Source organism: Aotus nancymaae, unplaced genomic scaffold (genome assembly GCF_030222135.1).
Source record: "Aotus nancymaae isolate 86718 unplaced genomic scaffold, 86718_ANA_hifiasm-v0.15.2.pri h1tg000008l, whole genome shotgun sequence".
NCBI lineage: Eukaryota > Metazoa > Chordata > Mammalia > Primates > Aotidae > Aotus > Aotus nancymaae.
In genome coordinates, this window is record NW_026988419.1 from 23070745 (window position 1) to 23084588 (window position 13844).

The 13844-nt window shown below is 36.4% G+C and overlaps 1 protein-coding gene across 2 annotated transcripts in view; it reads left to right on the top strand.

The window, feature by feature from the left end:
* The window catches only part of LANCL1 (LanC like glutathione S-transferase 1), a 44704-nt gene extending 39274 nt beyond the window's left edge, over positions 1–5430 (top strand). For both annotated transcript variants that reach the window (XM_064373039.1, XM_021667024.2), the window contains exons 8-10: positions 278–454; positions 1224–1296; positions 2146–5430. In XM_064373039.1, coding sequence (XP_064229109.1) covers positions 278–454; positions 1224–1296; positions 2146–2222 — 327 coding nt within the window. In that variant the 3' untranslated portion in view covers positions 2223–5430. The remainder of the gene's footprint in view (positions 1–277; positions 455–1223; positions 1297–2145) is intronic.
* The last annotated feature ends 8414 nt before the right edge of the window (positions 5431–13844 follow it).

Below are 13844 nucleotides of genomic sequence, written 5' to 3' on the forward strand. Positions count from 1 at the left end.
TTGCAAGTTAAGTAATGCTGCTTTCTCAGTAACACCCAAATAAACACACATGCACAGAAAACTTAGACCGTGCATACCAATTTTTTTTTTTAAAAAAAGCAAAACTTGTCCATTTTAGTAATTGTCACTAGCAATATAACACACCCTCTGTCACTAAATCCTTTCCCCTTTCTTTTCAAGCCATATCCCTGTCTCCTCCTTACCTCCCAGGAAGGAATATCAGTGGAACTTTCTTTTATATCTTGTATAATAAAATGCACGTCCTTTGCCTCTGCAGGTGTTCAGAGAGGAAAAGTATCTCTGTGATGCCTATCAGTGTGCTGATGTGATCTGGCAATATGGGTTGCTGAAGAAGGGATATGGGCTATGTCACGGTTCTGCAGGGAATGCCTATGCCTTCTTGACACTCTACAACCTCACGCAGGATATGAAGTACCTGTATAGGGCCTGTAAGGTAGGAGTCAGAAGCACCAAATAGAAAGCAGCTCTTTGGCCGGGCACGATGGCTCACATTTGTAATCCTAGTACTTTGGGAGGCCAAGGCGGGCACATCACCTGAGGTCAGGAGTTCAAGAGCAGCATGGCTAACATGGTGAAACCCTGTCTCTACTAAAAATACAAAAAATTAGCCAGGCGTGGTGGCAGGTACCTATAATTCCAGCTACTCGGGAGGCTGAGGCACGAGAATCACTTGAACCTGGGAGGCAGAGGTTGCAGTGAGCTGAGATCATGCCATTGTACTCTAGCCTGGGTGACAAAAGTAAAACTCCATCTCAAAAAAAAAAACAGCTTTTCCATGAGGTTGTAGAAAGAGTTGTAGTTCATTTGATTTAATTGGTTTATCCCTAAAACCATAGGTCTTAGATAACAGATACAGTTATTTAAGGAAAACCTGAAAAAGCCTTTCAATTAAAGTAGCATTTCTCTAAAGGGACGTGATTTTACTCAAGAGCATTTATGGGAGAAAAAAAAATTAAGTGGTAGGGTGATTTTGTGTCTTTCTTCTTGAATAACCTTGGAGATACGTGACTCAGACAGCTCATTAAATTCCTCCTGTGCTGTGTACTCTCTTTCAGACCATCTTTTTCTCTGCATTAATCTCCTTTCTCTGATGTGAAGGTAGTTTTCGACTTTTCGGAGTAATTTGTAGAGACAACCTCTTAACTTTTGGGGGGTGCTCTAGAAGAAATCACTGTACTAATTTAACTTGGTCTCATTTTCAGTTTGCTGAATGGTGCTTAGAGTATGGAGAACACGGATGCAGAACACCAGACACCCCTTTCTCTCTCTTTGAAGGTATTTTGTACACTTTATTTATTTGCCTTATAATATCAGCATACTTCTCTGCTTGGTAATGTATTTAAGTTTTATCAAAAAATTAATTTTATAATTATTTTTAAACTACTTTTTTATCTTCCAATATGTTAAATTGATATTAAAAATCAATTAGCACATGTACTACCACAGTTCCTTTACGTAGTCATCAGGTGACTCCCTTTTATGGAGCCAGGCACATGTAGGGCATTTTGCAGATGCTGTCATAAATCATTCAGCAAAAACATACAGGCACCACTACCTCCATGTCACAGCTGAGGAGGCTGAGCCTCTGGCACTTACGTATGGTAAATGGCAGGGCTATGACTTGAACTTGTCTGGCTGCATTCTCTTTCCAATCTTCCACCTGGATATAAAGGCTGAGCACGTCACTAATGATCTCTTCTAATGTTGAACTGCAATATATGTAAATACAGACAGATTCTCAATTCATTTAAATTGTTGCCATTAAGATTGTAATGTTGTTAATGTTAAAAAATGTAGAGCCATCCTTCGTTTTTGCAGAGTTGTAACTGCTCTGGGGGGCGGGCGGGGGTGTCAGTGAGGTGGGAAAGAAGCCATAGGATGCCGAAGGAGGCGGGCCAAGAGGACACCCACACTCTCCAGTGTGGCCTCTGAACCAGACCTTAGGGATGAGGCTGTCACTGGTGGGCACCCTTTGTTGCTGTTTGTATGTTTGAATAGACTGAAATGCTGTGACTTTTTTTTTTTTTTTTTTTTTTTTTGTCAATAAAGATATGGGAGAAAAAGAGCCATCTGTGAAATGGAGTCGTTTGGTATAGTAACTTCTGCTTCTTTCTCTTTCTTCAGGAATGGCTGGAACCATATATTTCCTGGCTGACCTGCTAGTCCCCACAAAAGCCAGGTTCCCTGCATTTGAACTCTGAAAGGAAAGCATGCCCCCTGCAATCACTGCATGACCCTTTCTGTATATTCAAATCCAAGCTAAGTGCTTTCGTTGCTTTCCAAGGAAACAAAGAGTCAAACTGTGTACTTGATTTTGTTAGTTTTTTTCAGTTTGTCTTTCATTCGGTTCCTTTTAATTATCATTTACTTTTACTTAAAAGTATCCAAGAAAGTCTTTTAACTTTAATTTTAATTTCTTCCTAAAGGGAGAGTGAATGATATGTACAGTGTTTCGAGGTTGTATACATATGTTCCAGAACTTGGAGGAAATCTTAAATTTATGAATATAACCATTTGTTACTGTTCTAAAAATGTTTAAAAGAAATTCAATATAGATAAAGATAAATATGTGACTATTATTGCACTTCACTTCTCTTTAATATTTTCTTCCAGCTGGAGGGCAGTTTTATGACTTTTCTCTAGGTGGTTCATTTTGAAAGGGACAAAAATATAACTACGTGCTTCCAGGAGAAAAATTCCAAGAGTTGCAAACTGGAATTGGGACCTAAATATTATTTTTTAAATTGTTGATGCCTATTTGGATTAGAGCTAAACATACTTTCAGATTTGCCTGTTTTTGTTGGTAAGGCATACAGGCTTCAGAAGCCAAAATTTTAAATCAAACACTTATAAAACATGTTGATCATTGTGAAAATTCTGAGTTAAAGGTTAGTTCAAGATAAGCTCACAATAGCAGTTTCTGTTTTCTGTAAAATAATCTGGGTTTTTTGGAACTGTTTATTTAAATATGTTTGTTTTTCAGTATTCAAGTAAGATCAGGAAGCTAATTTTCTATGTGTGATATGCTCTGACCTAGGATTTCAGTCCACTCTGACTTACTTTCTAAACTTTAACTTGGGTTTTTTACAGTAACTATGCATTAGTGCTGACTCTTTGGTACAAGCCATAAAATATTTTCCTCCTTATCAATTTATCTGAACTTTGGTCTTTTCACTAAATAGTACAGTATTCTACTTCTGTTTAAAAAGGGGGATGAGAAGGGAATACTGTGTAACCAACAACTTAGCTTTTAATAGAAATGCTTTTTGTTTAGGAGGGATTATCCAGAGTTCATGCTCAGAACAAATGGATCTTTGCGTATCCTAGGCTTAACAATTCATCAGTTTCTGAGACCACAGAATCAGGTTTTCTGTGGTAGATGAAGACTCCCTGGTGCTTCAAATTCTGTACAAATGTTTTGACTCATCAGCTTCTACTGCTCCTCCTTTCATTGCTGCCTTTGCCCACCTTGTTTTGTCTCTTTGCAACTGATTTTGCAAAAAACTTGCGGTTTTAAAACAACAGGGTCTAAGTATTTTAAATGTGCCTATTTCACAGCTCTCTTGGTAACAAAAACATGCTATTTTTATTGGAACTTCAAACCAAATCCCCACTGAGTATGTGCTGGTTCCTGCAGGTAACAGTCTATTATTTCCTGTTTAGCACCAAAAGAGCTAATATTATTGGAAATTGACCCTTTAAAGGCCACTGGCAGTAGGATCTGAAAAGCAGCCCACTGCTCAATTCCTAGGATTAGCTTCCTCCTTCTGTGACTTGTGTAAGTCGGGACTACCTTGTGCCTCTCAGATTTCTGAAGTGCTACTGCACAGTAAGCCATGTGCGTGCTCTGCCTTTCTTATGAAAGTTTTCAATCAATGATGTCAGCACTTACAGTAAGAAGTAAAAGTAGTGCACAGCAAAGCTATTTGCCTTTGGCTGGGGTGTCCAACTGAAAGAATAAAACTCATTTGATTTAGTTAAATGTCTTACTATACTGTGTCTGTGCTTTTGGCTGCATTACTAAGCAAGGGAAAAACAACGCTTTTGCTGAGCCAAAGGAGACTTGATTACAGTTCTCAAGCAGTGATAGCAGTGCTTAACCCCAGGAAGATTTCAAGGCAGGGAGAAGAACATTTCAAATAAGATTCTTGTTAACCCATTTATGCCTGCTGTTCCATTACTGGAATGCTAAGCTTGTGGGAGTTATTTATATCCTGCTGCTCAAAGTCATTGCCAAGGTCTGATTTTTCACAAAAATTTGCAACCTCCAGCATAAATGAGTTAATATTTGGATTGCAGTTTAGATACTGTCATCTCAGCAAATTTGTCAACACAAACACAATTCAAGTTTTTTGTTTTTCTTTTTTTGGCTTTTGAAAACTTACTAAACTGGCACAATTTTATCTCTATGCTATTGTTTGTTGTATTTATGCTTAAGAGCAAAAAAGTTTTAATGGGATTTTAAACTCAGGCAAAGCCTACAAAACTGAGACAGTCCCCTAACAACATGGTAGTAACTAAAGGAACTTACACTAGACTTCTTAGTTTTAAAAGGAAGTGGCATCATTGTTTCAATTCTAGTTCTGTTATATTTTTCTCTCAGATATTTTTCTTCTTGGTAAAATTCCTTCCCAGAAGTTGCTTCCTAGAAAACTCTATAGCGTCTCTTGTCTCTAGACAGGGACTAGGTAATAAAACCTTCAAAGGTTGTCAAGCAGTGTTCATTTATCCTGTCACATGTTTCTGTTTCTATAGTAATTTAGAAATTGCAAATAGTTAACTTTCCGTCATGTAAAAAATGTTAACATTATCCTATTTCCATAGATACCATGGACTGTAGTGTGGCCTGAGTTGTCAGTCTTTAATTCTGAGTCATGTGGCTGCCTTTTCATCTTTGATGTCAGTTTCAGTTATTTGGCATCAGAAAGCTTCATGGTAGGTAGAGTTTTAGGTAAAAGTGGATCTAAGGATACTTTTTTATTAACATTTCCTAAATAACTGAATTGAGAGACATATTCTGCTACTATGTCCTCAGGTTAATTTTTGTCTGATCTTACGATGCCCTGCCTTTTACTAGCTAGTTTTGAAATAGAAAATGTGAAAAGTGACTATTTATGCATATACTGCTTTGGCTACTAGAACTCATCTGTAGTCCTCTGTTATTTACACTGAATTCCAATTTCATTGCTACTTCCACTAAATAAGAGCACCTCGATACTGTGTTTTCTGTACTGTTGAGCTGTAGGAGAACTGTTTCTCTCTTATAATTATAAAAGAAACTGAGATATTCAGGGAAACTACCCCAATGTTATATTGTCATTTAATGGGAAAGGCTGGGATCATATGTATTTCTATGTTATATAAAGGATTTGACTTACTGGTTCTCAATAAAATTTTATTAGGACTGTATGTCATCATGTGTTTTTTGTTTGCTTTGGTTTAAACTTGAGAAATACTTCCCTCGATGGCAAGTGATTTTTGTTTCCTCTGTACACCCATTTCCTAGGCTTCATTCCTTTTTCTTCATTGTTGGATTGAAAAAGATTTGTACTACTGTCTGAAAATAGAGATGTTTAAGAGGAAAATATTTTTAAATCTGATCATTATAGAGTTAGGAGGAATCTGCTAGGCTTCAAGAACAACAGTGTATTAACCATCTCGTAAGAATCTACTCTGGGGTAAATAACTAAAGGCCTAATTGTAGAAATTGATTTTCCTGCTGACTAATTCTGAACGAAACTTTGAATAAAAGAGGGGGGATTAAATGAGGCATAATTATAAAATATATATGCAGAGGTTGGAAAAATTTTGTGAGTCACTTGGGATGACTTTGTACTACTTTTTATGACACAACTAGTTAGTGTGACTTAGCACCACAGACATTTGACAAATTATAAAATACTTGTTTTCATCTCTAAATAATTACAATTTGTGTGCTAGTACATATGATTAAAATGCCCCTCATACCAGAAGTAGAAACACTTTTCCACTCTTGGTGGGAGTGTAAATTAGTTCAACCATTGTGGAAGACAGTGTGGCAATTCCTCAAGGATCTAGAACTAGAAATACCATTTGACTCAGCAATCCCATTGCTGGGTATATACCCAAAGGATTATAAATGCACACATATGTTTATTGCGGCACTGTTCACAATAGCAAAGACTTGGAACCAACCCAAATGCCCATCAATGATAGACTGGATAAAGAAAACGTGGCATATATACGCCATGGAATACTACGCAGCCATAAAAAATGATGAGTTCCTGTCCTTTGCCAGGGACATGGATAAAGCTGGGAACTATCATTCTCAGCAAACTGACACAAGAACAGAAAACCAAACACCGCATGTTCTCATAAGTGGGTATTGAACAACGAGAACACATGGATACAAGGAAGGGAACATCACACACCAGGGCTTGTCAGGGGGTGGGGTATAGGGGAGAGATAGCATTAGGAGAAATATCTAATGTAGATGATGGGGTGATGGATGCAGCAAACCACCATGGCACATGTATACCTATGTAACCTGCACATTCTGCACATGTGCCCCAGAACTTAAAGTATAATAAGAGTCCCTCATATCTAAAGTCTATATATTGAATGATTGATAATACTGAAGATAAATGCAGAGTTACATATATTTCTCTCATTTGAATGAAGCAAAGATATGTATGGTAATATCAAGACTTTAGATGTAAGCAGTGAGGCATGGAGAGGACACTGCCTTGCAAAGAGATTGCAAAATGATGCTTAGAGAGGTCCTGCTAACTTTACAAGGTTAGTTTCCATTGGCAAGACCAGCTAGCACTGTTGTCTAGTTCACTGCTCCCCGGCTTATTTTCCCACTACAAGAAAAATAATGACAGGCACAATAACTTGCACCACAGTTGTAATCTCATGAACAAAGAAAACTTCAAGATATTTGTTTTTTGTGACTTACCCATAGTGTGTATTTTCCTCATTCTGCATTGGAAAAGATCTTAGCCTTTCTCCTCCTCCTCATACTTTCTAAATAGAAGAGAATAATAATTTTTATGTCATTCTTTTTTTCCAAGATAGTTCCCACTGTGGATTCAAAGTCATTAAAATTCTCATGGCTTCTCTATTCGATTAAGCATCGTTTAAACTGAAAATATCCTACAGGTCAGTCCCTGATTGCTTTCTCGCGGTTTCTCTTTCAAACTTGCCCTCTTCCTTCTAAAACTGTGGGTCAATTAAAATGAGACAATGCTGGCGCCTTTTTTTTAATTATTATTGAGCAATGGCAAATATATTGGCTTTATTGGTCCCATGATGTAAATTGTCCAAACACTATTTTCTAGAAGCCCTGTGCTAGTACGTCCTCAGGGACTTATTTGGCAATTTTGTGAGTAATGGGAGAAGGCAGCAAACACAATAAGCCAAGAGCTGAAATAATGAGGATTGAGAAATGGATCTTAGCAGGGCTGCTGCTCATAGTCAATCAGTTTAATTTCACTGTTCTACATTATGTTAACTTTTCATCCACATGAAATTACAACATGGTAAAACATTAAGTCTGAAACTAATGTTCTAATACTCAACAAATAAGTGTGTTAGACAAAGCATTTGTGATACAGTCATTATGGAGAGAAAGGAAAGACTTTATAAATCAGTTTATAAAATAGTATCCCAATTACCTAATTTCTCTTTGATGGAGCTGCGATATTAAGAAAGGCATTTATAAACCAAAAAATACTGATGTGGCTCACTCTGAAAGATGATATTGATTGTATTCTCAGGATTCAGCATTCAGAAATGAACATGTCCCCTCTTGCTGGTATAATCCATACTGCTGGCACTTTCAGTTTGTATGATGCAGACATGCCATTGTATTAATGACCATGACCAATGCCTTAAAATCATTTATCCCCAAAATTCATTAAACATGCTATGTTTCTGTGCAAGGTACTGGCTAGGGGATCTGTTTACACAAGATAGACACTGCTACTTTAGCAACTCAGTCTGGTGAAGACAGGTGACTAGATAAGCAATTGCAAGGAAATGTATTCTTATAATCCTACCACCACTTCAACTACTCTTCCTATTACTCCATAAACTTCATGTATATTGAGTCTCTCATATGACCTGCAGTTTCTTTCTATGTTTAGACATAATTGGAGTTTAAGAAGACAATTTAAAAGCCAGTCGGCCAGCCCAGAAGCACTCAAAGTTCTTTCATTTGGACCACCTTGATGATGGGTGGAGGGAAATTTGAAGACAAAAAGTCACTTGCCCCCAACATTATTTCCACTCAGTTGACTGTCTCAAAAATTCACAGTATTACTATTACTATTTTTTATTTTATTTTATTTTATTTGAGACAGAGATTCGCTCTTGTTACCCAGGCTGGAGTGCAATGGCACGATCTCGGCTCACCGCAACCTCCGCCTCCTGGGTTCAAGCAATTCTCCTGCCTCAGCCTCCCGAGTAGCTGGGACTACAGGCATGCACCACCAAGCCCAGCTAATTTTTGTATTTTTAGTAGAGACAGGGTTTCACCATGTTGACCAGGATGGTCTCAATCTCTTGACCTCATGATCCACCTGCCTTGGCCTCCCAAAGTGCTGGGATTATAGGCGTGAGCCACCACTCCTGGCCTAGTGTTACTATTATTAATAATTTAGGCTAAATTCATTTTTCTTCAGGAATACTTCATTAAGATGCAAATATTTTAAAATATTTTAAAAGAAATAGTTCTTAATCCTGCTGTGTCAAGCAGCTTACTAATCGGTTCATGACCTAGATAGCAGTTAACTTGAAATCAATATTATGTTGCTAGAACATGCTAGTAACAGTATCTAGCTAAGATTAAAAAGATAAAATATCTGCTCAAAAAGACAGTTTAGATTTGATGATGAGTTTAAACAAGTAATGTCAGTGTGCTGTGGAACTACACTAGCACTAGCATGTCATGAGTAGCAAGTGTATATACTAGACATGTCATTTTTCTTTATTTGCCATCATCTGCCATTCACCATGATTCATATGTAAGAATTTCATAAACTGATGGGGGTCTGTAGTGCCTCAGAGGTCATTTATCCAGGGATACTTCAGTGCTTAAGAACAAAGCTGACCCAGGAAGTATATGAGAGTTAATGAAACTTGTTGAAGAAACTTTGACATCAGGGCTTCTCAACCATCAATGTGCAAATTACATGGGGTTCTTTTTAAGCAATTTCTAAAATGCAGGCCAGGAGGTGCCTGAGATTTTGCATTTCTAACAAATTATCAGATTATTCCCATGCTGGCCACAGAGCCTACTTTGAGTACCATGGAATTAAATTATCCATCATGAATTTCAACTAAATAGAGAAGAAGTCAAGTCAGGAGTTGGCTTATGTGTTAGAAGAAATTAATTGTGAAATCAAAGTAATATGCAGTAGCAGCAGGAGCATGAAAGAGCTGGAAAGAGGGGTCTGATTTCTGATATGACACAAATTCTTATAATGTCAAGGCAGAGGGTATGGTCTTGAGGTGGCCAGTATTCTATACTGGTGATTTCAGCAAGTAAAAGAAAATTAAATAGATATGTGTTTATAATTTGAATCTGATGGTTTTTCAATCCAAAGAGTCACATGTTTCTGGTACTAATAGAATAATAGGAAAAATATCTATAATTCATTTGAGTCATCTAGCCTTATCCAGGCTTATATGGGAAAAATTAGGTCCTTCTTCTTCTCATTTAGAATTTATAAGGAGTCAAGTTTAGCCAACCAACTCTTTAAAGATGTTAAACACAAAAGCAGATCAATTACAGTCTTTAAAAAAAAACCACCATGACTCATATATAAGAATTTCATAAAATGATGAGGGTCTACACTGCCTTAAGAGGTCATTTATCCAGGAACACTTCAGTGCTTAAGAAAAAAGCTGACCCAGGAAGTTTGGAAACTTAATTATAAATAGGAAAAACCCATTATTCCTCAACTCCTAAATTGAAGCCTGATCCAATGAGCGTGATTATCAATAACCCCATATTCCTATTCACATAAGCATATTCCCTGGGTGTTTTATTTTTAGAATTGATCGAAGTTTGGATCATTCACATAATCAATGGATTTTCTATCACTTATAATAGTGAGTGCCCAACATGTGTTATCTGATCTCTTACAAGTTCTTACCTACCCAGTTAAAAATTGAGTTGCTAAGAAGTGACATTAGCAAGATGGCAGAATAGGAAGTTCCAGCCCTTGTTTCTCCACAGAAACACTGATATAACAATATACAAACCAAAATACCTTTAGGAGAATTCCAGAATTCAGGTAAGAAGTTGAAGTACCCTGGCAGGAACAAAGCCAGATTATCCACACTGAGATAGGTAAGAAAATCAATTTCATTTTACCCACATCAGCACAGCTCAGCATCAGGAGAGAACAGCCTAGCTTGTGTATGGAAAAAGAAGAGTGGTCCAGCCTTCAGGGTTTTTGGAAGACTAACCTGGTGACTGGTTTCTGTCTTACCCCACGTATCATTTGGGTGCTTGGGGTGGGACAGGAGTAAGATCACTGAGAACAAAAACAAGTTGAGGGAGGCTTGCTGCAGCCAGAAAGACTTAGTGTGATTGACAGAAGGTATGCAAGTTGAGGCTTGGGAAAATAGTGAAGCTATACAAATTGAGGGAGGGAAAATAGTGGAGTGTGCATCCAATATTTTGGCTCTTTGGAGGGCTCCCCAAAGGGAATTTCTGTCTCTCTGCCTCTCCTCACTTCAACTTCTACCTTAACCAGCATAGTTTGTATACCTGGGGGGTCTTTGAGGACAAAGGAGAGTCATGGATCAGCTTGCTGCAACTGGCATGACTCAATACAATCAGGAGCTGCACAACTTGAGGTTTCTTTCTCAAGAGGGAAAAAGAAGTGGACTGTGCATCGGAATGTGTAGCCCTACATACAGACACCAGAGAGAGAAAGAGATTACAAGCTCCAAAACAAACAAACAAACAAAAAAAGGCAAGCTGCTCTTGCTCTAATTGAGAAATTACTTGCACAGACCCAGAGAAGTTGCATCTCTCCCAAAAAGGTTTTGGAAGTTCTCAGCATGTCTAGCTTGGTGAAGGTCTTCCTTTGCATGAAGCTAGTGTGTAAACATAGGGAGGGGTGGCTGTCTCTTCAAATTCATGGACCCTATCACAAAGTTGAGTCACATAAAAACAACAAGGATATATGGGCCAAAGAAATAAAATAAATCTTTACACAAACCAAATATAATGAAGTGATACAAACTACCTGGCAAGTAATTCAAAATAACTTTTGTAAAGATAAGATAAAACATCAAGAAAACAATGCATGAAAAAAAGAATATATCAAAAATCAAAGATAAAATATTGCTTAAAAAAAATTGGACAAATTCTGGAGCTAAAGAATACAACTGAACTGGAAAAAAAAGATTACCAGAAAAGTTCAACAGTAGATTTGATCAAGTAGAAGAAAGAATTGATGAATTAAAATACAGGTCATTTAAAATTATACAGTCAGAAAAACAAATAGAGTGAGGAAAACCTAAGGAAATTATGAGACACCATCAAGTGAATCAAATTATGGGAGTTTCATCAGTAGAGAGACAATGGGGTAGAAGACTTATTTAAAGAAATAATGGTTGAAAATTTCCCAGATCTGGGGAAGAAAATGGACATCCAGATTCAAGAAGACCAACAAGCTCCAACTAGCAGGATGAACCCAAAGAAATCTACATTGAGACACATTATGCAGATGCACCTCAGCTTACCATGGGTAACATCCCAATAAACCCATCATAAGTTGAATATATCATAAATCAAAAATGCATTGAATACACCTAACCTATGGAATATTATAGCTTGGGCTACTCTATGTTAAACATGCTTAGAACATGGTTAGTCTACAGCTTGGCCAAATCATCTAACACAAAGTCTATTTTATAATAAAGTGTTGTATATTTCATGTAATTTATTAAGTTCTGTACTAAATATGAAAAACAATGGTTTTATATGTACTCAAAGTACAGTTTTTGCTGAATATATATTACTTTTGTGCCATCATAAAGTCAAAAATATCAAGTTGAATCATCTTAGATCAGGGACCATCATAACCAAATTTTCAAAAGTCAAAGACAGAATTTTGCAGGTAGCAGGAAAAAAATAGTAACTTCTCATATGCAAGGGAGCCTTCATAAAGCTATCAACAGAAAAAAAAAAAAAAAACTATCAGCAGATTTCTCAATAAAAACCTTATAGGCCGGAAGAGAATGATGATATAATCAAAGTACTGAAATAAAAACCAAACTGTCAACCAAGAATATTATATCCAATGAAACTACCTTTTAAAAATAGAGAAATAAATATATTCCCAGATAGATAAAAGCTGAGGGATTTCATCACTAGACCTGTCTTGCAAGAAAGGCTAAAGGAAATGCTTCAATTGGAAAAGAACACTAAACAGCCACATGAAAGCATATAAAAGTATAAAACCTTGCTGGTAAAGGTAAATATATAGACAAATACAGAATGCTGTAATCCTGTAACAGTGATGTATAAATTACTTCTAATTCTGGTATATAAGTGCCTTGACTGGCATATTTGTCCCCTTCAAAGCTCCTTAAAATTTCATTGCCATTGTTACAGTATTAAGAGGTAGGACACTGAAGATGTGATTAGGCCATGATGGTTAATCCCCTCATAGGTGGGACTGGTGCAATTATAAAATGGCAAGTTTGACCCTCTTTTACACACTCTTGCCTTTCTGCCTTCCACAATGCAACAAGTCCCTTGCCAAGTGCTGACCCTTCAGTCTTGGACTTCCCATTTTTCAAAACTGTGAGCCAAAAAAAAAAAAAAAATTCTAATCATTATAAATACTCAGTTTCAGGTATTGTGTTATAGCAGCAAAAATAGACTAAAACAAGAAGTTAAAAGACAAAAGAATAAAACAGTTATGAAAATATGTTAATTGATACACAATATAAAAATGTAATTTGTGACAGTAACTGTGTAAGGGTTAAAAAGTAAAGTCTTGAGTATTTGTAAGAGACTGAAATGATCTTGTTTGTTGTCAGCTTGAAATAGATTATTTTAACTATAAGGTGTTTAAAGCCCCATGATAAGCACAAAGAAAATAACTCTAGGAGATACACACCAAAAAGAGAAAGGAATCAAAGTATGTCACTACAAAAAATCATGGAAACACAAAAGAAGAGAGAAAAAGAGGGATAAAAAAAGCCATAAGATAGAAGACAGCAAAATGGTAATAGTAATAATTCTTTCCCTATCAATAATTATATGTACATGAATTTAACTGTATAATCAAAACATACAGGGTGGCTGAATGGATAGAAAAAAAGATTCAGCTATGTGCTGTCTATTAGAGACTCATTTTAGATGTAAGGACACATATAAAGTGAAAAAACAGAAAAAGATATTTTATGCAAAGGATACTAAAAAAAAAACAAAAGAGAGCAGGGTTGGCTAAACTTATACCAGACAAAATAGACTTTAACATAAAACTGTCCAAAGAGACCAAAAAGACTAATATAAAAGGGTCAATTCACAGGGAAGATATAACAATTTTGTGTGTATATGAAAAAATACATATATACACAAATATATATGGGATATTAAAATATATATGTGTGTGTATATATTTTTTAATATCACATTTTCAATAATGGATGGAACATCCAGACAGAACATCAGTAATGAAACAGAGAACACTATAGACCAAATTGACCTAACAAACATATACAAAATACTTTGCAAAACATCATCAGAATATACATTCTTCTTGAGTGCACATGGAACATTCTCCTGACTAGGCCACATATTACAAAAC